At 44.7% G+C, this 22,982-nt stretch overlaps 1 protein-coding gene and 1 long non-coding RNA gene across 3 annotated transcripts; both read left to right on the top strand.

Annotated features, from left to right (window-relative positions):
* Nucleotides 1-487: 487 nt before the first annotated feature.
* On the top strand, nt 488-3,801 carry LOC131836072 (uncharacterized). The gene is made up of 3 exons (XR_009355496.1): nt 488-823; nt 1,808-2,028; nt 3,604-3,801. It is a non-coding gene; the product is annotated as an uncharacterized LOC131836072 (long non-coding RNA).
* Nucleotides 3,802-4,650: 849 nt separating this feature from the next.
* On the top strand, nt 4,651-17,024 carry GREM1 (gremlin 1, DAN family BMP antagonist). Of its 2 annotated transcripts, none has more exons than XM_059181093.1 (2): nt 4,651-4,926; nt 12,974-17,024. In XM_059181093.1, exons 1-2 carry the CDS (start codon nt 4,760-4,762, stop codon nt 13,527-13,529), a joined length of 723 nt encoding a protein of 240 aa, XP_059037076.1. In that variant the 5' UTR covers nt 4,651-4,759; the 3' UTR covers nt 13,530-17,024. The 2 variants fall into 2 exon arrangements, with proteins under 2 accessions (XP_059037076.1, XP_059037078.1); XM_059181095.1 differs by lacking the exon at nt 4,651-4,926 and adding an exon at nt 5,414-5,543.
* Nucleotides 17,025-22,982: the final 5,958 nt, after the last annotated feature.

Genomic DNA, 22,982 nt, shown 5'->3' with positions numbered 1-22,982 from the left:
CTTTCCAGACTTAACGAGCCACCCAGCCTACAGATGAAGGTGGGAGCCTCATTTCCAGCAGGTTCCGTTCTAGTTGGGTACTATTTGGTACTATTTCGGTATGTGAATTTTTTTCTTTTTTTTTTTTTTTCTGAGAAATCCATTTCTGTCTTGCTGCATTCCCACATCTCTGCCAGCAGCCTTCTACATGGGAAGTCCAGCCTCTCTTGCTACACATTCAGGCATCTTCTGGATTCTTTCTCAGATTCTGCCCCTGCAGTGAACACATTCAGAGAACTCTTAACTTTGGGTCTAAGTGATTCTTATGACGCAAGCAAAAGAGAGCCAGAGGGATTTGCTGTCCAGCCCGTGCCCCTCTCTAGGATATTTATGCCATTTGCTGGTCTCACCCAAAATAGAAGCTGCTGTGCCATTTACTGGAAGGCTATCTCTCCTTCCCTTCCCTCCCCGCCGCTCCCGCCTCACTCCTGCCTTTCCGTTCTTGCCTTCTCTCTCCCTGCCTCCTTTCCTTTCCTTTCCTTCCTTCCTACATGCCTTCATCCTCTCCCTCCCTCTGTCACGGTCACTTCCTTCCTTTCCCCTCTGTATGTACTCATTTAGTAACTTTATCAACTGCCTATTACGTACCATCCAGTGCATTAAGCACAGTGAGTGTAAAGATACCTAAGGCATGACCCATGCTGAAATTACATTTCCATTGTCTTTGTTTCAGCTTCCAACTGCTCTAGAGGATCCAAGCAGTCACTCCTGTTTATTAAGCGTCTGTTATGTGTCTGGCATTTTCACGGAGCTCACTGTACTTAATTCCGTCATCTACCCAGAGGTAGGCATTATTACCATTCCTATAAAACAGATGATTGAGTTTAGGCTCAGAGGGCTTAAATATCTAACCCAGGGGCACTCATTTCCTACGAGGAGGAGTCAGAAATTTATTCTGATTTTGTTTTGCCTTTAAATTCAGTGCTTTTTTCTGCTGGGCCTATATAAGGACTGTGAAGGACCATATCCAGACTTTTTGCCTTCTTTATACTGCACCGCACGTGGTAGTGTACACAATAAACACTTGTATGGAATTAGGTCCCAACAGTGTTAAAATGGTCCGCATGATTTATTTGTTCATGTGCATGTATTTGGCGGCATTGTTCGGATTTTTCACATGTACGTGCCTCGTTCATATACCGGACACTGGTCAACGTTTTGCTGCTTATGCACAGAGAGCAAGAGTCATGGCCAGGAGTCGACTCTGAGCTGAGACAGTTACAAATGATTCTGCAGTGAAAGCGCTCACACAATTCTAGGCCTCCTACATGTGTTCAAGTTCTTGTAAGGTGCTTACCTAGAAGTAGAATGGCTGAGTGGTATACTAGCGGCATGGTGAACTTTATCACACTTCAACAAATTACTCTCTGCAATGGTCCTACCAATACACTCTCACTGCCATTGCATTAAGTGCCTGCTTCTGCATATTCTCTTTAACACTGGATAGTGGCAGACTTGTCTTCGTCAGTCTGTGAGCTCGGCAAGGGCATCTTCTTTCTTCAGTTTGCATTTTCCCTATTTACTAGTATAATCTAGTGCCTTTTCATGTTTATTGGTCATTCGGGTTTCTACCTTTGTGAAGTGCCCAGTCATGTGCTTTGCCAACTCCTATTGGGTGACTTGAGGAGTTTTCTTTCTTACTAGTGTATAAGTGAAATTCATTCTAGATAGGAATCATTTAGCTGTTATTTGACTGTTGCAAATATCTTTTTCTTTAACCATTGTCAGGTTCATCACCATGCTTTGTTTTGTTTTGTTTTTCCTTTAGAAAGAGCACCAAGGTCAGTTCCAGATGGATGAATGGCTTTTTTTCTTCTTTAATCCAATGCAAGATGCCATATGTCATCTCCACAATTGGGTGAACAGCTTTTGTGGTTTTGAGCAAAGACTTCCCTATGAAGGACTTCAAGGTTCTTCCCCAAATCTGAAAGAGAAACCCCGTCTTAACATGTTGGGAATTAGATGAAGACAAACACATGCCACAGATAGGTGAGTAGAACAAGAGAAATAGATTCCCCTTTAATAAAAACAGTAGCTGAGCATGACTTTTACTTCTCAAAGCCTCAAAGTAATTTGCAAGTTGTTTCTGTAAGTGACATTTATCACTTAGTGATCACTGTTTAGACATCCTAGATTTAAAATTTTAACTTTGACTACATGGAATCCTTCTACTTCTTCCCCCTCCTACTAAGAGCAGGTTTCAATTATGTAATTATGGTTAAAGAGGCCTGAAGAGGTTTTACTCTTATGCCTTCACCCTGATTGGATAATGGTTTGCAATGACGGGTTGAGAGCTGTGGAAACACAAATATGAGGCCAAAAGCTTGGATATCTATATAAACATTTACAAATACTCTCAACTATAAACTCTGTGAGGTGAGGGTCCCTGTTTACCATATTCATGATGGTTGTAGTTGGGCTCAGTTGCTAATCCTAGTTAGTGGGTGTGGGCTGAACATTCCTAGTTCACAACTATTTGTTGAATCCTAAGTCTGTCTTGGGCATTGTATTCTATGAGCTTGGTGTAACCTGAATGACTACTACAGACAAAGTCTCCGCCATCATGAAGCCTCCATTGTAGTGACAGGGAGAGATGAGTGAAACTAAAGAGACCGGGCTCGGTGAAATGGGATAGAGCTGTGGAGTGGTGGGGTGAGGACAGGAGTGTTTGTATTGTAGACACTGTGGTCTCGAAAGCCTTCCGAGGAGGGATCGTTGTGATCTCACATTAACTAGAAGGAGATACAAACAGTCACAGAGTCACAGATTGAAATATATCAAACTACAGTCTCAGTGTTCCAAAACAATTACTTCCAATTCGGAAGGAAAACCCTTGTCAATGTGTTTTTATTTGGGGCAGTTTTTATGAGTTTTGAGGTGGGGGGGGGGGAGACCAAAACATTGATTTTGAATTAGGAGTTAATGGCATTTGTAAAATATGCCCCTTTCTCTTCTGAGTTGACTCCCAAAGAGAACAGTTGGCTTCTACAGATTGGTGGTGGGCTTTGGCTGGACTGTTACTTGTCTAAACATTTTGTATATTTCTGACCTCCCCTAATCTCCTCTAGCCCACTCCACCAGCCTCAACCTTTAAGCCCTGTTGAATGTTCATCTTCTGCAAGCAACTACAAACTGCATGGGATGATTTAACAAAAAATTATTGGAAACTAAATTTCAAGTGGAGCACTGAGTTTATGGGTAGAAAGTGCAGACTGCACAAACAAAACATCCCCCTGATGAAGATTCTCTAGACAGACATTGATTTATTGCAGACTTCCTTCTTGTTTCATTTATTTTGAAAAATTGATTTCAAGTTCTTCAGAGTATCTAGTAGGTGTTCAGTGTTTCTGGCAGCTTCCTTACAATGACTGCCTAAAGAGTAAAAAATCATGCTGTTCTGGGGTTTTGTTTTGTTTTCTTAGCCAAGTGCTTAAATCAGGACTGTTTCCCAAGTACCTTTTGTTGGGTTTCATTGTTTTGTTTATTTTGCTTTAGCGAGCACAGGCACCTTCACATTTCCTTCTATAACCCCCCCCCCCCTTTTTTTCTTTTTCTTTTCCGAAGCCATCATCTGACCTGGCTGGTGGAGCCGGTCTGCAGACCTCGCAGCCGGGTTGATTTTTGCACGGGCTATAACTTCGACACACAGAATTTACGGCTTCTTTGAGGAACCAATTTTCAAGCTAAGAGAACAAATGAAAGTGTTCGCTCATCTTTCGAAAAATATTTATGCACTGAGTGTGTTCGCTGCTATCCATCGGGTTCTCAGTAATAAATACAGAATGTGACGCCTCCTTTTCACAAACGGGTTTTTTTTTTTTTTTTTTTTTTTTGGTCTTCTTCTATTCCTGGGAAGTACCTTCCTCGCCTGACGTTTTATCCTCCTCATTTGTTCAACTTGAACATGCTACAGAAAGCCTCTTCTCGTATAGCTGTTGTTCTCTCCCGTTTAAAGATGGCTTAGAAATGGAAACCTTGATTTGCGAGGGTCCTTTAAGGTTTACTCTCCCCCCCTGTTATTCCCTTCTGTACACTCCGGGGCCGAGGCCGTCAGCATCTGAGCTGAAAGAAACCGCGGCGGGCGAGGAGAGGAGGGTGTCATGTTGGAGACAGGCTCCTGCTGGCGGCCAGCGAGCCCGCCAGGGTTAACGGGGGCGCGGGGGTCAGCGCCCTCGAAGTTGGGGGCCTCCGGCCGAGCCGCGGCGGAGCCGCGGCGACCGTTCAACCAGAGCATCCTGCAGGCCCGCTCCCGCCACGGGGCCAGAACCGCCTCGTCTGTCGAGATCCCACGGAGATCTTGCTAGTTCCAGGGCAGCTTCTGCGACCGAGCGCGTTGCGGGGCCAACGCAGGCGGAGCGGGGCCGGCGAGAGGAAAAGCGCAGGCCTGGGGCGGACGAGGAATGAGGGGCCTGGAGCCGGGGGGATTTCCTCCCGCGCTTCCCCCTCCAACGGGAGCGGAAAATGTGATTTGCTGTGCATTCCAGGCGCGGTTCCCTGGGGTGACCTCTCCCAGCCGGCCTGGGCGGGGGGAGCAGACAAAGAGGCGAGGCAGGCGGAGAGGGGACCCCGCGGGGAGGCAGGAGGGGTGCGGGGGGGCGGGGGCAGTACCGGGAAAGGGGGCGGATAGCGGGTCCCGCGGCGGCGGCGGCGCCTGGCCAATGGAGAGGCGCGGCCCCGGGCGTCCGGCTCGGCTGCCGGCATTTAAACCGGAGACGGCGCGATGCCCCGCACTCGGTGCGCCCTCCGCGGACCGGGCGACCCAGTGTGCAGCGAGAGCCGTACTCTCTGTCTGGCTGACCCCACGCCAAGCCGGGGCGGCTCGGGCCGCGGTCGCACACCGCGCCTCGCGTCGAGAGCGCAGGCCCCGGAGACCCGCAGCACTGACAGGTGAGTGCAGAGGCTCCCGTCCCAGTGAGTGAGAGAATGAGAGCGAGAGAAAGAGAGCGCAAGGGTCCCGTCAAAAGACTCCCGCGTCCCGCTTGGTGCAGACGCGCGGTCGCCCTCCAGACGCGCAGACGGAGGCCGCGGTTCCCCAGGGCGAATTATGCAGAAAACTCCAGAATTATACAGAAAACTTCTGCCCGCCACCGTCTTGGCTGCCGTAACCTCACCTTGCGCTGTCCGCATGGAAAGCCTGGCAAGGAGGATGTCAGGAGCGAGAGCTATTGCCCCGCATCCCACTTCCACCTCCCGGGGCCCAGCTAACGCGCTCCTGGTGCGTGTGGCAGTCGCTCCTGCCAACCCCGCCGGCACCTCAGAGGCGCGGAGCCCTAGTGGGCGCCCCTCGAGCGCGGAGGGGTGGCGAGCGGGAGCGGTGGGCAGCAGCCGGGCCCTGCGGCTCGACCCGGGACCGCGGGGCCAGCGCACGGAGAGGGGCCAAGTGTCCGAAGCCCGGCGCTTCCGCTCGGGACCTCTGGGGGCTCCGGTGGGAGTCCCAGGTGTGATCCCGCGGTGGGCTGGAGGAACCGGAGAATCAGCGGAGGGTCCACTGGCCCATCGTCAAGGTGAGATGGAGACTCGGGCGAGAACAGAGCCGCGGAGTTCGGCCGCGGTGGAAACCGGAGCGTCGGGTAACGGGTCTGCTGAAGGGCTGTGCGCGGTCGGGGACCCAGAGTCCAGCGAGCCTGCAATGCTCACACCACAAACACCGCACACATCCACCGGCCGGCTGGGCCCGCGTGGGCGCTGGGTGCTCTCTTTCAGGCTTCTCCCCGCTCCACTCGCGCCTCGCTTGAAGCGCGGACGCCCGGGGGCCAGGTAGCGCCAAGCCGCCCCGTCCCATTTCCCCTGTACTCCTTAGTTTGTGTCCTTGAGGCCCCCGCCTTTCTCGCTGAGTCTTGCTAGCGACGGACGATGCGGGACTGGCGGCTTAGACGCCCCAGTCGTCGTCTCTTCTCCCTCTCCGTCTCGGTGACCCCGTCGCCAGTCCTGGGGTCGGAGGGGGAGTTGGGGCTGTCACCTTGCGGGCCGGAGCGATTTGTAGACTTCAGGCTTGGGAAGAACGGACTCGCCACCGCTCTGGTTTGGCATTGCCTTCGGATCCCAGGTCCGCCTTGGGGGCGCCCCAGCCGGGTGTTTGCCCGCAGCGGGCTCTGGCGACAGTCCCCGGGCGAGGCGGGGGCAGAGAGGAGGTGACGGGGCTTCTGCTCTGAAGCCCTTGCTGTGCGCCCGGAGCTGGCCTGAACGGTTCCCCGGGTTGAATCCTGCTGCCGCCTTCTCCTCCTCTGCCTACTTTGAACCCCAGCAATTTTTTTTTACACAGAAATACAGCCCCGACGTTAGGGGTTAAAATCTCTCCTTAAATGATACGAGGGCAGAGAGGCGACCACTGGTAGGTAATTGGATCTCCCGCTGGAAAAAGTAGATCTGAGCGATGTGCGCGTCTGTTTATGTTCCCTTTCGAGATGGTGCCAGGACACGAGTTGATTAAAACAATCTATTGTGTTAAGTGGGTCACGGGGATTTAAGCTGTCCCAGGGACCCCAGAGTGGGGGCTTCCTTTTGGCTGTACACACAACTTAAATAAATAGCAGAGAAGAGGTTAAGATAACCCCAGTCCCCTGTTAGGAGTCTTCTTTCACCCCAGGGCTTTCCAGCCCCTACCCCCTCTTTTTTTTTTTTTTTTTTCCTTTTCGATCCTTTTCCTTTCTTTTCCTTTCTTTTCTTTTCTTTTCTTTTGGAAGGGGGTGCTGGGGGACTTGAAGAGATGGGCATTTCAAAGCAACAAGTCTACAACAGTAGGTGATTTTATTGCTATCACTGGGTAAACTACACTCTGCAATTGTAGTACTAACTAATTATTAAAGGGTTCTTTAGAACTGTAGTTGTGTGTGTGTGTGTGTGTGTGTGTGTGTGTGTGTGCTTAACCCTCAGGTCACTGTAGGAATTGAAGTCTTTTGGAAACTTTGTAATTTTACAGGTTTTCTATTTTCTTAAAAGTGCATTTTGAGTGAAATGTTTTGGTAACCCATGATCTATAGGAAATCCTATTTGGCTGACACAGCCTTTATGGAAATGATTGCACAGAGGAGAGTAGAAACCTACTGAGTTCTCACATCTTTGAACCAGAGCTGCCTGCCTTGTCTTCTAAACTGAAACCCTCTGTCTTGCTCTTAATGTTCAAGTATCACAAGTGAAATAAGGCCAAGAAGTTTTATGCCACAGACCCCTTTCCGAAGAAATGCTTGTCAACAACGAAGCTTGGAGCATGTCCTAGAATAGAGAGTTAAGGACTGAAGGAAAAACCTAACCCTTTTATGTAATGAAAAGTGGTGGTGGGGGGCGGTGAGGGGAGGTAACTGTAGCATCCAACTGAAAGGCACAGATCACAAGTGTTACCAGCCCATGCCTTACATCTGCAAGGAATTTTCTTTAGTTTTAACATATGCTCTTAGAAATGCAAAGCACAACAATAATTCCTGGGACAACAGAAGTTTTTTTTTTTTTTTTTTTTTTCACATGTGAACATGAAGATACAAACTAGATAATTACTTGACTTACAATATTCTTCAAACTGTATTGTATTAAAAACAAGTTCACGTGTCCCTTGTTAAGAACTGTGCCGGGTGTCCACAGAACAGTGATTAAAGACACGTTTGGGGGCTCAGTAGAATGGGTCTCCAGCCCTTACTCTCCAACTGAGGAGCTGTCTGACTTTGGGCAGATTCCTAACTTTTCTGACTCTGGATTCCCTGCTTGATAAAGGGAAGACAATATTATCTACCTCATGTTCTCTCGATAAAATACAGTCTGATTTATGCACAATGCTTAGCATACATGCTCAGGGTTCAAAAATAGAGATAATTCTTATTATCAGCGGTGGTATTGGAAGAAGCAGTAACATGATATGGCACCAGATATATTACAAGTTATTTCTGAAATTAAATCCTGAATTCCCTGCATATAAATACTACCACCCGTCTTGCATCCCAAAACAGAACCTACTGATTAACTCTCAATAGTGCTGCTCAGTGAATATTTATTACTTTCTAACTTGTTTTCTGTTGACCTCAAAAATTGCATACAATCATTCATTTCAGCAAAAAATCTTCCAGTGGGCATAGAGCTGATGAGATACTTAACCACCTGGAGGTTTCCTTTCTGTCCTGTGTGATATGGGTGGCCAACCTGATTTAGCTTGAATGGTCTTCTAAATAGGGAGGTTGTAGTTAGGGTCTTGCGACTCATACAGGATGAGACTTTATCTTCTACTAGTTTGCCAGCAAGTAATTCTTCTATCTTATTTTTTCGATTTGTCTGGGGGAAAAAAAATGACCCAGTGTAGTCTTACGAAATTCTCTACTTAACTTCTAAAAGCTATCTTTTTAAAAATTCAAGATCAAGTTAAAAATAACCTTTCCCTTCTCAAAGATTTAGTTCTGAGAAAAAGGAAGAGATTATTCTAAAATCTGGCCTGCATTTAGAGCATTTGCTGTCACTTTAATTATTTTCTTCTACTGAGAGAATAATTTGATGTCATGCCTGTTGAACGTCTTTCTAAAACTTAATTCATCAGGAGTGGATCAGATGTTCAGGCATAGACATCTGGCCTGCTGACCCATTGTCAATTCCCTGTAATTCCCACTCAGCACTCCATTTAACTGATTATAAGCAGGTCGATTAGCTAAAATGAGAAATACGGTAAGAAGGGTGCCCCAAGGAGCTGGCCTAATCTTTCCGAAAGACATTGAGAATACTGGACACAGGTCACACACAGCATTTTTATTTCTGATTCCTTAGAGTTAGACGATTGTGTTCTTAGAACCTTATGAAGATTGGACTAAATCACCATGACCTACACCGGACAGAGGTGGCTGATCTGGCTTATCCTGTGTGCGGATGTTTTCTCTTGATCACTAAGGGAAACCTGAAGAAAAGCATCAGGTAGAGAAGAACTGCCTTGAGAGTATCTATGTGCTCTGGGACAAGTGGATTGGAGGCGAGGACCAGTAGTAAAGGGAAAAAATGGTAAGGGTAGGTAGGTCTTGCTGATGGAGAGCAATTGCCGAAAAAACTTGCTACGAAAAATCACATTACGTGGAGAAAACAGAAATGCATTAAGGAGAAGTTGAGGCAGGGTTTGAAAAGAAGAATGTTGTCTGCAACAAGTATAAAGGGAGGTCTTTGTGGGTGTCCTGATGCACTCTGGACCCACAAACTGCAGCTCGACTTCAATGATGTCAGTGGGTCATTTCATGGATGCAAATTACCAAAAATGTTTGCAGCTCATGGTTGGGCATGAGGGATAATTCATAGGAACCTGAGGTTTGATTAGGATTTAGACTGATTTTTGATAATGGGGTTTTCTGCGAGGTGTTGATATGGACAAGAACTGTCTTCGAGAAATTTACATCTTCATGATTTCCTGCATGCTTGTGATATTTACAAAGTGCGGATTATTTGGTGGCAATACAACTGGGATTTTAAGAGCAAAACAGTCCCTTTTTCTTCACTGAGTAATCATGACCAGACTGTGGTGTGTGTGGGGGGAGGTTGGGTGATTGACCACAATGACTTGACAGAGCCCTGGTTCTAGCACTACTAGAATTCTCAAGCTTCTAACTCTTACTCATGAGGAATGTGCAGAGTCCTTCAGAGAACCACTGTTCTTTAAGCTGAGGTCTGTGTTGATTGAGATTCCTGAAGTTGGTTTTTACTTTTCTCCAAATAGCTAATTTTAAGTTTTAAAGAGTCAAAAGCCTCACAGTAAGCACTAAAGATCTTAAAAAGTTGCCTTTTTTTAAGACATGAAAAACCATTTTATAACATTTTCCACACCTAATAAATCTTATTTTGAGAAAAATTTACTTTTCTTTAAAAACCCCCAAAACAAGAAAACAGTCTGTCATTCTAGACCCCTTTGGCTTATGGGGTTCGAAAGCTCCCATAGGAACAGGAAGTCTGTCTAAATTAAAACTGAAAACCACTGTTGACTAATTGTGAATTTACTGCTTGCTTTATTGTTGGTTTCTGCCATAGGGAATACAGTGGCTTCAATTGGAAAATGAAACCCACAGCATTCTGCATGGGACCAGGTGAAAAGTAGTGTCTATCTGAAGTTTTCCTAGAAAAAGAAAAACAAATATTAAGATACTTCAAGGCTAGAAGGAGTTTGCTCTCCTCCAAGTCAGAAATCAAAAATATTGTGTTAGGCTCAGCTGCTCATCGGCACACACGAAGCATCTTAAAATGAAAAGGGAGACTCTGTAAATCAACGTGGGCTATAACAAGCACTCATTTAACAAAAGAGCACCTACTCTGAGCCAGGCGCTGAGGATAAGGCAATGTCTAAGTCCTCACGACCTTCGGACTAGATATTTATTTAATGACAATGTGAAAATGCCAGGAAGGAAAAGTCGAGCATAAAAAGAGTCCTATGTTGGTCTGGAGAAAGGAAATTGCATTTTTGGGGCAGATGTTTGTGGGAGGGGATGGCTTTATGACGTGAACTGTCACATGCAATATATATTCCCAGTCAGTTTCAGATTGGTCTCTGTGATGTTGGGCTCTAAGGGTCTTGCTCTGGGAGGGCTGAATTGTCCTTGGGGCCATTTTCAGTAGGGATGAGGGAAGACTGTGGGTGTAAGCCTAGGGCTGTCTCCTGTGCTCCTCTTTGAAATGGGCAGACTGAATTTTAGTGTAGGTCCTGCTCCCCAATTAAACAAATAGAAGAAATTTGTTAAAGCTTCTCAAATTCACAATGTATTTGCTTAGGAGACTGAACTGTCATGGCTCAAGTTATGCTGGTCTCTGGAGAAAATCAGCACTGTTTTATAACTGGATTTTTCTCATGAGTGATTTTTAAAGACAAAACAAGGAAATTAATTTTTTTTGTTGTTGAGGCAAAAAAGGCTCTGTTTAAAGAACAGGGATGTTGTAACATAAACTGACAAAAGCCAGGGAGTCTACAGTCGAAAGAACAGGAGCTAAATGTCACATTATCAGTTCCAAACTTGAACTTGCCCCAGAGTATTAGGTTAATGTTAGAAAAATGGTGCCATTTAAGGATATTTTAAATTTAATATTAAGTTATCTTAATTCGACATTAACCTTAGGGTTGCATGGTCTTTACTTACAGGGACTGTTACTTAGAGAATGTAGATTCCGCAAGGCCTTTGTCTTTGAAAGGTGACTGCTTTAGCTAATCATACCAACTCGTACAGCTCTTTGGGGGGATGTGATAAGGTTACTATTAAATTGCACTTATTATTATATGTAATGCTGGTCTATAAAAGAGAACAGGGAAATGGGTACTCACAGATCTGCCCTTAGGTTCAGAATCATGGTGGGGCACGGGGGCTGGGGAATGGGGGAAGCCTCAAGATGCAGGTCAGATTTGGTTAGATGGCCCGAGAGGAGAGCTGTGAATTTGCAATTGCGCTCTTTGAAAAGAAAATCCTTCCACATTTTAATAACTCTTTTCTGTGCCCGGAGGTTGCCAGAGCTACAGGCCTTGCTACTCAAAGCTTGTTAGAAAGGCAGACTGACTGAATTAGAATCTGCATTTTAACAATACCCCCAGGCGATCCTCTGCTCCTGGAGGTTTGGAAGGCACTGTGTCAAGAGAATCACAATAGCGTGATGCTTGCCCTCTTAAAAAAATATGTTCTGGCTTCTCCTCTTTCTCCTCTGTCCCCTCTACCTTCCCTTAACACTCTGCCCCCGTAGGAGCCCTCCTTTCTCTGATTTAGATTCCGTAGTCCATTTCTTCTCTGTCTCTCCATCCTTGCTTTCCTGTTTTATTAGTTTTCCCTCTGCCTTCCCCGCTTCTCTTATTTTTTTGCCATTGTTCACTGTCCTTTCTGACCCATGTCTAAGTCCAGGCCCATCCACAATAATTCACTATCATTTTAATTTATTCTACACGTCTACAGCATTTATTAATGCCATAATTAATTATTTCACATATACCTGTTTTCTTATGCCATGTTCTACCTCAGATGAAACACACACACAGAGACACGCACATGTAAATGACATATTTCATCATTTAAAGATAGAAAACTCTCTATCATGATATCATGAATGATATAATCAATAGCTATGCCCATTTAAAAATGAGAACAAGTGAGAAGTCCAGGAGTCTTAGGAGTTAATGTGATCTTTCTGGAAAGGTAATTCATTGTGTCTGAGACCCTGCCATAGATCTGGTTAGTTCTCAAACTGCTTTTGTTTGAACCTCAAATTTGATCTGAACAACCTCTCTGGGGAGATGAGCTTACAAGAAGTCATTTCTCGAGAAGCAAAGTGATTTTCTCAAGGTCCGATGGTAAGTTGTCGCCCCAAGACCTGGACTGGAAACCCAGTCTTGACTTTGGATCCAGTGTTGTTCTTGCTAAGTGCTCTCCCTCCCTGCACAGCTTGCCTGGCTCTGCCTGGGTTCTCCTTGGAAGGTCTGCTATCAGCGAACATCCAAGCATCCAGCCAAACACACAAGGCACAATTCAAGAAGCACTCATGCCAGCTGGGGGAGAAAAGGAGACTGGGGTCCTTTCCTGGCTGATGTAACCTGGACAGTGAGGTTGATTTGCCTTGATGTAAAACTAAACAGAAAATTGGGTTTCCCCAGAGAGGTACAAAGGTAATTCGGCCCAATACAAGAATGAATTACGTGACCACAAGGTAACTCCGAAGTGATTGGTATCCGCAGCAGGGAAGGAACTGCGGTGGGAGGACATGCCATGAAGCGGTAGGGCCTGGCTGAGCGGCCATCTTGCCTTATTCACCGGTGACCCGGGGCAAGCTACTCAGTGGTTTGTCTGCTAGGTGGGGGATGAGAATGATAATACCAGATTCATAGAGATCTTGTGAGAAGGAAATGAAATGTCTTACACAGAGGGCCTAAGAAGTGCCTGATAAAACATTAGCTGCTGTTAATTTTCAAATTGACTTGTCTGTCTCCTGTGTCTCCCCTCTCTGTGCTTCCCTCTGTTAGCATGAGCCGCACGGCCTACACTGTGGGAGCCCTGCTTCTCCTCTTGGGGACCCTCCTGCCTACCGCCGAAGGGAAGAAGAAGGGGTCCCAAGGGGCCATCCCTCCACCAGACAAGGCCCAGCACAATGACTCCGAGCAGACTCAGTCTCCCCAGCAACCGGGCTCCAGGAATCGGGGGCGTGGCCAAGGCCGTGGCACTGCCATGCCCGGGGAGGAGGTGCTGGAGTCCAGCCAGGAGGCCCTGCACGTGACCGAGCGCAAATACCTGAAGCGAGACTGGTGCAAAACCCAGCCGCTGAAGCAGACCATCCACGAGGAGGGCTGCAACAGCCGTACCATCATCAACCGCTTCTGCTACGGCCAGTGCAACTCCTTCTACATCCCCAGGCACATCCGGAAGGAGGAAGGCTCCTTCCAGTCCTGCTCCTTCTGCAAGCCCAAGAAGTTCACCACCATGATGGTCACGCTCAACTGCCCCGAACTGCAGCCGCCCACCAAGAAGAAGAGGGTCACGCGAGTCAAACAGTGTCGATGCATATCCATCGATTTGGATTAAGGTGGGCACACCCAGCCTGTCTTAGGGATGCAGCCTCAGGCGGACCCAGAGCCAGACCTAAAACGACCTGATTCTTACTTGGCTTCAACTTACAAGCAAGAAGAACCACCAGCTGCCTTCTGACCGGAGCCTGCTAGTGCGTAGTTTGTGTGCATGAGTGTGCGTGGGTGTCTGGGGGGGGGCGTGGCAGAGGCCAGAGGAGGACGCTTCCTATTATGCAAACGTGTCCCCTTCCAGGGGGCTGGCACGGAAAGCCCGCACCTGGGGGAGGCACGTGAAAAGGGGCGGGGCTGCGGTCAGCCTCTGCCTGGGTGTTCCACGTGCCCTCCCAGGACCAGATTCTCCTTTCTGAATGAATGTTAATGCAAAAGGCTACTCTGAGGGCAAGAGACCTGTTTTAGTGCTGCTTTATACTTGGAAAAGGTATTTCCACCTGCGCCTGCTTCTTCCTGTCCTCCCCCCCCCCCCCCCCTTCCACAGTCCATCCCTTCTTAGGATCTCAGTGACTATTTCAGTCTAAATCCTTCTCTGCCCGGGACTCTTAATTAGCTCATTCCATCATAGACGTGACTGTTTCTCATTTTGGGAAGGGTCTTCCGACTCCAGGAGGCTGGTGTGCGCGCAAAGGACAAGAGGGACACAGGAGGGAGAGGTGGGTGTGACGGACAGGTGCGGGGACCAGTTGGACGCAACACGAGTTCCCGCGGGAGACCTGCAGAGTCTTGAAAGGCCAACCCCGAAACAGTGCAACCCATGCTTCAGTGAGTTTTCCCCTGGTATTTAACAGAAACCAAGTGAACAGAGGAGAAACGAAATTGCCAAAAAATCACTAACTTTGGCTGTCACTGTGATATGCTGACATTGGCTGTAACGCAACACCACACTTAAAACATAAATATTGGCCACTCTTATTTTCAGAACCAGGTCAGTGAGCGAAACCAAGAGGACCCCCACCCCAGACTCCGCCCCTCAGGCAGAAAATAGACATAGTTCAGAAACCCCTATGCAGCGATAGGAAGAAAACGAACACCTCGTAAGCAGAAGGTCCCCGTAACTTTCCTTTTGCTTGGTTGTAACCACCTCTTTCCCAGCTTATTATTTCTGTGTAATGCCTGTGAGAGCCACAGCCCTGTTTTAGAAAGATTTTCCCTTTGCTCAGTGTCCTTGTCAGTGAACGGGGCTAAGAGGGGAGAGTTGAGGGTCTTCTCCTTTTGAGCTAGAAGTATATTATTTTTGTTTCAGTCATTGGTAGGAAATTGAGCAGGGGACCAGAAGAGAATAAAGAAATAAAGGAGACTGCCTCTGGCTAAGGAGTAGTTTAATACGGGGAGGAAGTGTCAAGGATGTGTCCTCCCCATTTTTCCTTGCCTTCTCAGGGTCTAATGAGAAATCCCAGTTGAGAATCAGAGCATCTGGGGGTAAAAAATCGGAGCATTTGGGTGCGTTAGCTGTCTCTCTACTAGAATTGAGATTCGGACAACATTGTAACCATCCAGAACCTACTGGTAGACCCCTCCACTGATTAAACTCTGGCTCCTCCCCATCCTTTCTTAGGATTTATCTGATGGCCAAAGTGTGGGGCAGGTGGACCTTACTGCGGTTTGGATTTGGCTCTTTAAGCCTGAGGTTTTCTGTGTAAATCTGTCCCCACCCCCCAGAACTCCTTTTTTGCCTTGTACCTTCTCATCCTTGCTAGCCAAGTCACGTGTGATAGGGGAAATAAGCACCATTGACTTAGCATTTTAGTTGCCCATCTAAGGTGCCAGCATTGCACTAAAGAGCCTGCTTTTATTTTATTTTATTTTTTTGGTGTGGCGTTCTTCCATCTAACAGCTAAGCCAGAACCATACTTTGAGGCAGAAGTTATCTTGAACACCCAGAATATCGGGTCGAGTTTTGAAACTTTCGAACTCACTACTGATGCTTCCACACGAGGCAAATTTGCCCGAACACACGGTCCGCGTATTTCGTATACACTGTATGGCTCTGCCCTAAATCTCCTCCTCATCCACATCCTCCAACAAAAAAAGCACAGAGTGGATTTAATTAAGCACACAAATACTAAGCCAGAATTTTGAGTGTGGGGGAGAGGAAAAGAAGGGGGAAGGAGCTGAACATGTAAAACCACACTAGAAAGGAAAATGACATTCAGAACCAGCAGACATTGAACTTCTCTTGTTGTCTTAACTCTGCCACAAGCATGCGATTTTGTTAAAAAGAGATGACTTAAGTTGGCAGCAGTAATCTTCTTTTAGTAGCTTGTACCACAGTCTTGCATGTAAGTCGGATTTGGCTTAAGTAAAGAGAACTTCCTCAAAATTAACTTCACTGGGATAATCAGCAGCATAACTACCCTGAAAAAAAAAATACAACCCCCCAACAGCGCTAGCCAAAGAGGGAAATGTCTGCTTTTCTTACTGTGCCTATATTAAGACTAGCAAAATATGGTGTGTCTTCCAACATTTATTGACAGTGCCATATCTATTACATATTGTATTGGAGTCACTGATGAAAAAGTATGTTTTTTTCATTATTATAGTAGAGTTTTTTATGGCAAGATACTTGTGATCTCAATCTTTCCTATTAAAATAATGCCAAACACCAAATATGAATTTTATGATGTACACTTTGTGCTTGGCATTAAAAGAGAAAAACACACATCCTGTGAGTCTGTAAGTTGTTTTTTGTTATTGTAGTTCTTCAAAGTTAAAAATGTAAGTGAAAAATCTGGAGGAAACGATAATTTCCACTGTGTGGAATGTGAATAGTTAAACAAAAAGTTATGGTTATTTAATGTAATTATTAATTCAAATCCTTGGTCACTGTGATTTTGAGCATTTGTTTTTTCTCTTTTTATTTGACTTCCTCTGAGTTGAGCAAAGAAGAAAGTGGCACATTGTATGTTGTTGGAGGCTTTAATCAGGTCAGAGGGAAACAATAAAATCTTGACACATATGAACATGTGTTGCAAGAGTCAGGACCTGAACTTTTTTTTTTTTTTTTTTAATTGAATGTTCCTTAAAGGTTAACATTTCTGAAGCAATAAGAAGAGAGAATTTAAATGTAATTTTGGATGACATCTGACATGTGTATACAAATAGCACATAATAATGAATAGTTCACAAGTCCTTTGAAGGAGAAAATCTTAAATGAAAAGTGTATGTACAGAACATGTCTAAATGACCAGCTAATGCTTAAGAGTGGAAGGAGTTCTATTGACTTGTCATTCTCAAGATATTTAATATCAATTGCATTATGTATTATGTGTGCTTTAATCATGGAAAACCAACAGAGGATTATATAGATTATGATTGAGTTACTTTGTTAATGTATGAGGATGAGAGGCGATTTAATAGTCTCTTAAAAGTTAATTTGGTTTAAAGCAAAGTTCTATGAATCTGTAACTAGAATTTGATTTTAATCCCAATTATGTTCTATATCACCGTTCCCAAAGAGCAAACCAATAAATTGAAACTCTTTGTGTGTGTATGTGTACATGTGTGTGTTGAACTGGTTGTGTTCACAGAACAGAGATTCATTTATCATGGGAAGGGAGGTAGGAAAGAGATAAATAGATATCTTGTATCTCAAAAGGAACTTATTTCTTCCAACTAGGCCTTTAAGGTTTTAGGAGTATACCTTAGGGCATGGCAGTTGGTGGTGGTGGGGAAGGCGGGGTGGGGGTTGGAGAGGGTAGGAGGGGGTAGGAGTTGATGTGCAACAGAAAGTATCAGCCTCTTCCCCAAAGTTAGAAAGAAGACTGGGAAGTGTTTTCCGAACCCTTCAGTAAGAAAAGAGTTGTCATGCAACTTCTCAAGAAATGGTAATAGCTCAATTTTGAAAAGTGTTCAAGGGGAAAATGAAAGAAGGACTTGGGGCTCACTAGAAGGAAGATAATGAGAGTGATTTGTCAACACAATGAGGTGCCTTTGAGATGGTGAATTCCTGGTGCTTAGAAGTATGAAAACACATGCTGGAGCTCATTTAATAGGGACGTGAGGTAAAGCGAATTAATGTCCTGGGTTTGCAGTGGAACTGGCAGATTTCTGAGGTCCCTTCCTCCTTGGACATGTGCTATGAGATTTCTAGGAGGCATCGGTGCTCTGACAATGGTGATAAAAATCCCAGCAACTAGGTCTGGAGTGCTTGGGCCAGACTCTGCTAAAGATTTTATTTGAATTGTTCCCCAGTCTTCGTTGATTTTATGTATACCATTATTATCACGACTGGGAGGTAGTGATCTCAATACAGTTTCACTGCAATACCTGTCTATGCCCTTAAGCACTAAATTGTGATATTTTCAACTTATATCAGTTATTCTTACAAGGACAGAACATAGCACTCTAAAAGTAGGTCCAGCTCCTGATTATTCACATTTAATGACTACGATTACCTTGAGGTTGTAGTTGGCATCATCAGGAGCCCTAGCTGTAAAGCATTTTTTTTATTTTTATTTTTTTAAGATTTTACTTATTTAACAGAGAGACAGATCACAAGCAGGCAGAGAGGCAGGCAGAGAGAAAGAGGGAAGCAGGCTCCCTGCTGAGAAGAGAGCCCAATGGGACCCAATCCCAGGACCCTGGGATTATGACCTGAGCCGAAGGCAGAGGCTTTAACCCACTGAGCCACCCAGGCGCCCCAAAGCATTTAAAGCCTCTTTGACATCTCTCCTTTTGTTACGGCCTCCTTGGACTTGGAGGGGAAAGATGACAGCAAGTACCAAGGAGATGGTGTCCTCAGAAGAGTCACACCCACATCTAGGAGGCAACATCTGAAGAGAGTAGTGGGACTGGATACAGAAAGCCGTTGCAGGTTTAAAAAAAAAAAAAAGTACCTGGTAGAATATCAGCAAAAATGTTGGAGTGTGGAGCTCTGAAAATTCTGCATAAAACCAATCAGAGATTGGCAAAAATAACCAGAACCAAGTTTTAGAACTTTGAAAATTACCTGAGAGATTATAGCAGTCTGGGAAGCATTTATTCTAGAAAAAGGCTGAATCTCTGTAAGAACGGCAAACACGGTGATACTGTAACTTGCCCTGTTCTCCTCCTCCTTCTTCAGTTCCACAGAAGACTTAAAAACCACCACCTTGTAACTACAGTGAAAACCAGCCATCTAGCAGCCCTTGGAGGGGTTAGAATGGGATTGGAGTTCTTTCAAAGCCAAATACCCAGAGAACTGTCTTTATTTGACTTGTCTGTCACACCCTGGAAACCCACTTGCAAGGCTATCTTTATTTGACCTAATTGGAAGTGGCCAGTGTGGAGACCCTTGTTGAAAACAGAGGCAATTGATTATTTTTGTGGCCACATGAGGTAGAGGATAGCAGTTAGGGCAAGCAAAAGTCTGAACACAGGGGTAAGAGATTTCCTTGGGGCTTTGGAAAGTGCCAGCAAATACTGAGAATCTAGAAGGCCAAAATCATACACAGGGCTGTGTACATGCCTAGGCCTTTCTACATGTTCAGGAAGAATCTGAGAAAGCTGACTGTAAGCTCTTACTTCAGGCTGATCATCAGGGTCCTGATAAGCAGGAAGTGAAGGCTAAGACCCAGTTGTCAACTGCCTGTCTGAGTATTGAAGGTCCACCCCAACATACAGAACCCCTTGTCAAAGACTGATAGATTTACTGGTTCCAAGTGTTTAAGGAAATCCCTGTTCAACTATTAGCTGACCACTAAACTAACCAAGCAGAGATTCAGTGACAACACAAAACAAAAAAATATAGGCTTTACTGAATTAGTTCATAAAAGTCTTTGTTAAACAAAGAGTCAAAGAAACAATAAACAGGGGCACCTTGGTGGCTCAGTGGGTTAAAGCCTCTGCCTTCAGCTCAGGTCATGATCCCAGGGTCCTGGGATCGAGCCCTGCGTTGGGCTCTCTGCTCGGTGCTGAGCCTGCTTCCACCTCTCCCTCTCTGCCTGCCTCTCTGTCTACTTGCGATCTCTGTCTGTCAAATAAATAAATAAAATCTTAAAAGAAACCAAACAAACAATAAACAGCAACAACCACAAATCCTGGGGAGTGGTAGAGAGACTGATCTCAAGAGTTACTACATTATATTACTTAAAATCACATCCATTTTCTGATGGTATGACCTTGTACATAGAAATCCTAAGGAATCCACAAAAGAAATATTAGAGCTATCTTAGTTCATTCGGGCTACTATAGCAAAATAACATAGCCTGGCTGGTAGTTTATGAAAACAACAACAACAATAAACAAACAAAATTATTCCTCACAGTTCAGAGACTGGAAGTCTGAGATCAGGTTGCCAGTATGGTCAGGTGAAAGCATGCTTCTGGATCCCACTGGATCCCACTTTCTGGTGAAAGTGGCTAGAGATCCTTCTGGAACCTCTTTTGTAAGACACTAATCCCATTCATGAGGATTCCACCCTCATTACTTAAGGATATCCCAAAGGTCCCACCTCCAAATATCATCACCTCAGGGGTTAGGATTTCAACATGAATTCTTGGGTGGATGCAACCATTTGAATCATAGCAAGAACTTGGTAAATGAGTATATCAAGATTGTAGGACACAAGACCCATATACAAAAATTAATTGTATTCTTTTTTTTCCCCAAAGATTTTATTTATTTATTTGACAGAGGGAGAGATCACAAGTAGGCAGAGAAGAAAGCGGGGGGGGGGGACGCAGGCTCCCCGCTGAGCAAAGAGTCTGATGTGGGGCTTGATCCCAGGACCCTGGGATCATGACCTGAACTGAAGGAAGAGGCTTAACCCACTGAGCCACCCAGGTGCCCAATTAATTGTATTCTATACACTAACAATGAGAAAGTCTAAAAATGAAATTAAGAAATAATTCCTTCATTTATAGCATCAAAAAGAGGAATAAAATAGGAATAAATTTAACAAAGGAAGTGCAAGACTTGTATATTGGAAACTATAAGACATTGTTTAAAGCAATGAAAGAGGGCACCTAGGTGGCTCAGTCGGTTAAGCCACTGCCTTTGGCTCAGGTCATGATCCTGGAGTCCCTGGAGTCCCAGGATGGAGTCCCATATCTGGCTCCCAGCTCCATGGGGAGTCTGCTTCTCCCTCTGACCTTCTCCCTTCTCACGCTCTCTCTCTCTCTCTCTCTCACTCTCAAATAAATAAATAAAATCTTAAAAAAAAAAAAAAAGCAATGAAAGAAAACCAAACTAAATAGGAAGATATCCCATGTCCATGGATTGGAAGAATACTATTGCAGATTCAATGCAATCCCTATCAAAATCCCAACTCGCTTCTTGCAGAAATGGACAAAAGCTAACCCTAAAATTTATATGAAAATGCAAGGGACACAAAATAGTTGAAACCATTATGAAAAAGAAGAACAAGTATGAAGGACTGACACCTCCTGATTTCAAAACTTACAGCAAAGAATTGTTGTAAGGCAGATACACTTGTAATTACCATTAGGTTAAGAAATGTATTTTTTCCCTAGCTTTTCCAGAAGGTCTCCTATGCCCCACCTCAATGTTAAACCTTTCCCATACCACAATGAATAATCACACCCTCAACTTTCTTAGTAATTTTTTCTTTGGATATCTTAATATTTTCATCACCAAAGCATGCATCCCTAATTCTGTATGCAAGCTCTATAAGCAAACAGCTTAAGTGGGAAAAGATAAAGGCCTGAAGTAAGGCAGCTCTAGCCTTCCTCCTATGAACTTAATGGTGATTACCCAGTAGAGGATTACCAGTGTCCATTTACTTTTGTTGCACCAACAAATGTAGTGGGCAGGAGTTAAAATCATTGACTATTTCAAGCTATTTTAGAGACTTATTCTTATTGTCATTTTTCCCCATTATCATAAAAACAAGACTCGGATACTGATGTTTACAAAACAATTCTATTGTCTTCTATGTTTATGGCTGAAACCACTTTCTCCATCCTGTGTATTTATCATTAAACAATGTAGCAAAAGTCCATTAAAAACGGGCTTCACAGCCTTCCAGACATTTCATTCCATCAGTGCCAATACTGACACTTTAACTGAAGGCGTTTATTATTCTATCACAGTGACAGCAGAAGTCCTATTTGGGATGGACTTTTAAGTAGATATCTATTGTTTTTTACTTCTTGCATCTCTTCTCTTTAAAACTTTCTTCTTCTTTTTTTTTTTAACCTACTTTCCCTCATTCTTTGTGCTGTCATTGAAGCTTTTTATCATTGTATTTTATTCCTATTCCCTCAGGAGGCATAGGGGTGACATTTGACCATATTGGAAAATCAGAATATTCAATCCACTTGGCTACCATGGTTGGTTTTAAAAACAGGCTTGAAACCCAAACTGAGTCCATTAGAATCTTCCTTCAGATATGAATACAGAGGCTGGGAGAAAACAAGGTTATTTTTCTCTCCTCTAGGATCATAAACCTTAAGACCAAAATCTGCTCACAGCCATCTTTCCCAGGTACATGGATGAAACTGTCTGAAGAATGAAGCCTCTGCACACAGAAAAGCCGAGCCAAAAGATGGACTGAGTATATGATGAAAGACTTTTTCTTACTGAATTGAGATAATGCCAGAAGTCAGGCCAACCTATGAATCACCTTATATTTGTTAGAGATTGCTCGCTAACACATTATGCCAAAACTCAGTAGCTTAAAACAACAAACATTTATTATCTCACATATTTTTTAAAAGATTTTATTTATTTTTGAGAGAGAGAAAGAGAGAATATGAGCAGGCAGAGAGGGAGAAGCAAACTTCCTGCTGAGCAGGGAGCCCTATGCCTGGCTTAATTCCAGGACCCTGAGATCGTGACCTGAGCTGAAGACAGATGCTTAACCAAGGGAGCCACCCAGGCGCCCCAATCTCACATATTTCCTGATAGGGATCTGGGAATGACTCAGCTGGGTGGTTCTGGCTCAGAATCTCTCAAAAGTTTGCAAGCAAAGTATCAGCAGGGGTTTCAGACCCCTCAAGACTTGATGGACTGGAGAACCCACTCCATCACAGTTCACTCACGTGGCTGTTAGCTGGAAGTCTCAGCTCCTCTCTTCATAACACAGTAACTGGCTTCCTCCAGAGTCAGTAATCCAAGAGAGAGCAATGAAGAAGCCACGTGACTTTTCATGACTTAGCCTCCAAAGCCACAGGCCTTACTTTTGTTTGATCTCATTTGTCAAAAACAAGCTCTGAGTTTGCCCACGTTCAAGGGGAAAAGGCAGCCTAGCTGCCTAAGAATCCGATGATGCCCTCCCTATGCTTGACAGAAGTTATAAGTTCCTACGAATGGCTGCTGGCTCAGATTGGTTACTTCTGCTTGCAAGTCTAGTGCGATGTGTCTGCTCATGGGAACTAGAACAAATTATAGACATAAACTTCATGAACATCTAGGAAGTGCAAGTGTTTAGCTTTCCATGCTCTACAGTATAGAAGACAATCCAGAAGGATATGGGGTTAGGTGCCGTGAGGGTAAGAAGCCACATCAAACTAAT

The sequence above is a fragment of the Mustela lutreola genome, chromosome 7, assembly GCF_030435805.1.
Source record: "Mustela lutreola isolate mMusLut2 chromosome 7, mMusLut2.pri, whole genome shotgun sequence".
NCBI lineage: Eukaryota > Metazoa > Chordata > Mammalia > Carnivora > Mustelidae > Mustela > Mustela lutreola.
This window is presented reverse-complemented; position numbering and strand designations above follow the sequence as displayed.

Excerpts from the sequence above, each read along its gene's own strand:
- GREM1 (XM_059181093.1), top strand. The coding sequence starts at position 4,760 with ATGCCCCGCACTCGGTGCGCCCTCCGCGGACCGGGCGACCCAGTGTGC. Across the intron at positions 4,927-12,973 it reads GAGACCCGCAGCACTGACAG|CATGAGCCGCACGGCCTACA; the intron begins GTGAGTGCAGAG and ends TCCCTCTGTTAG.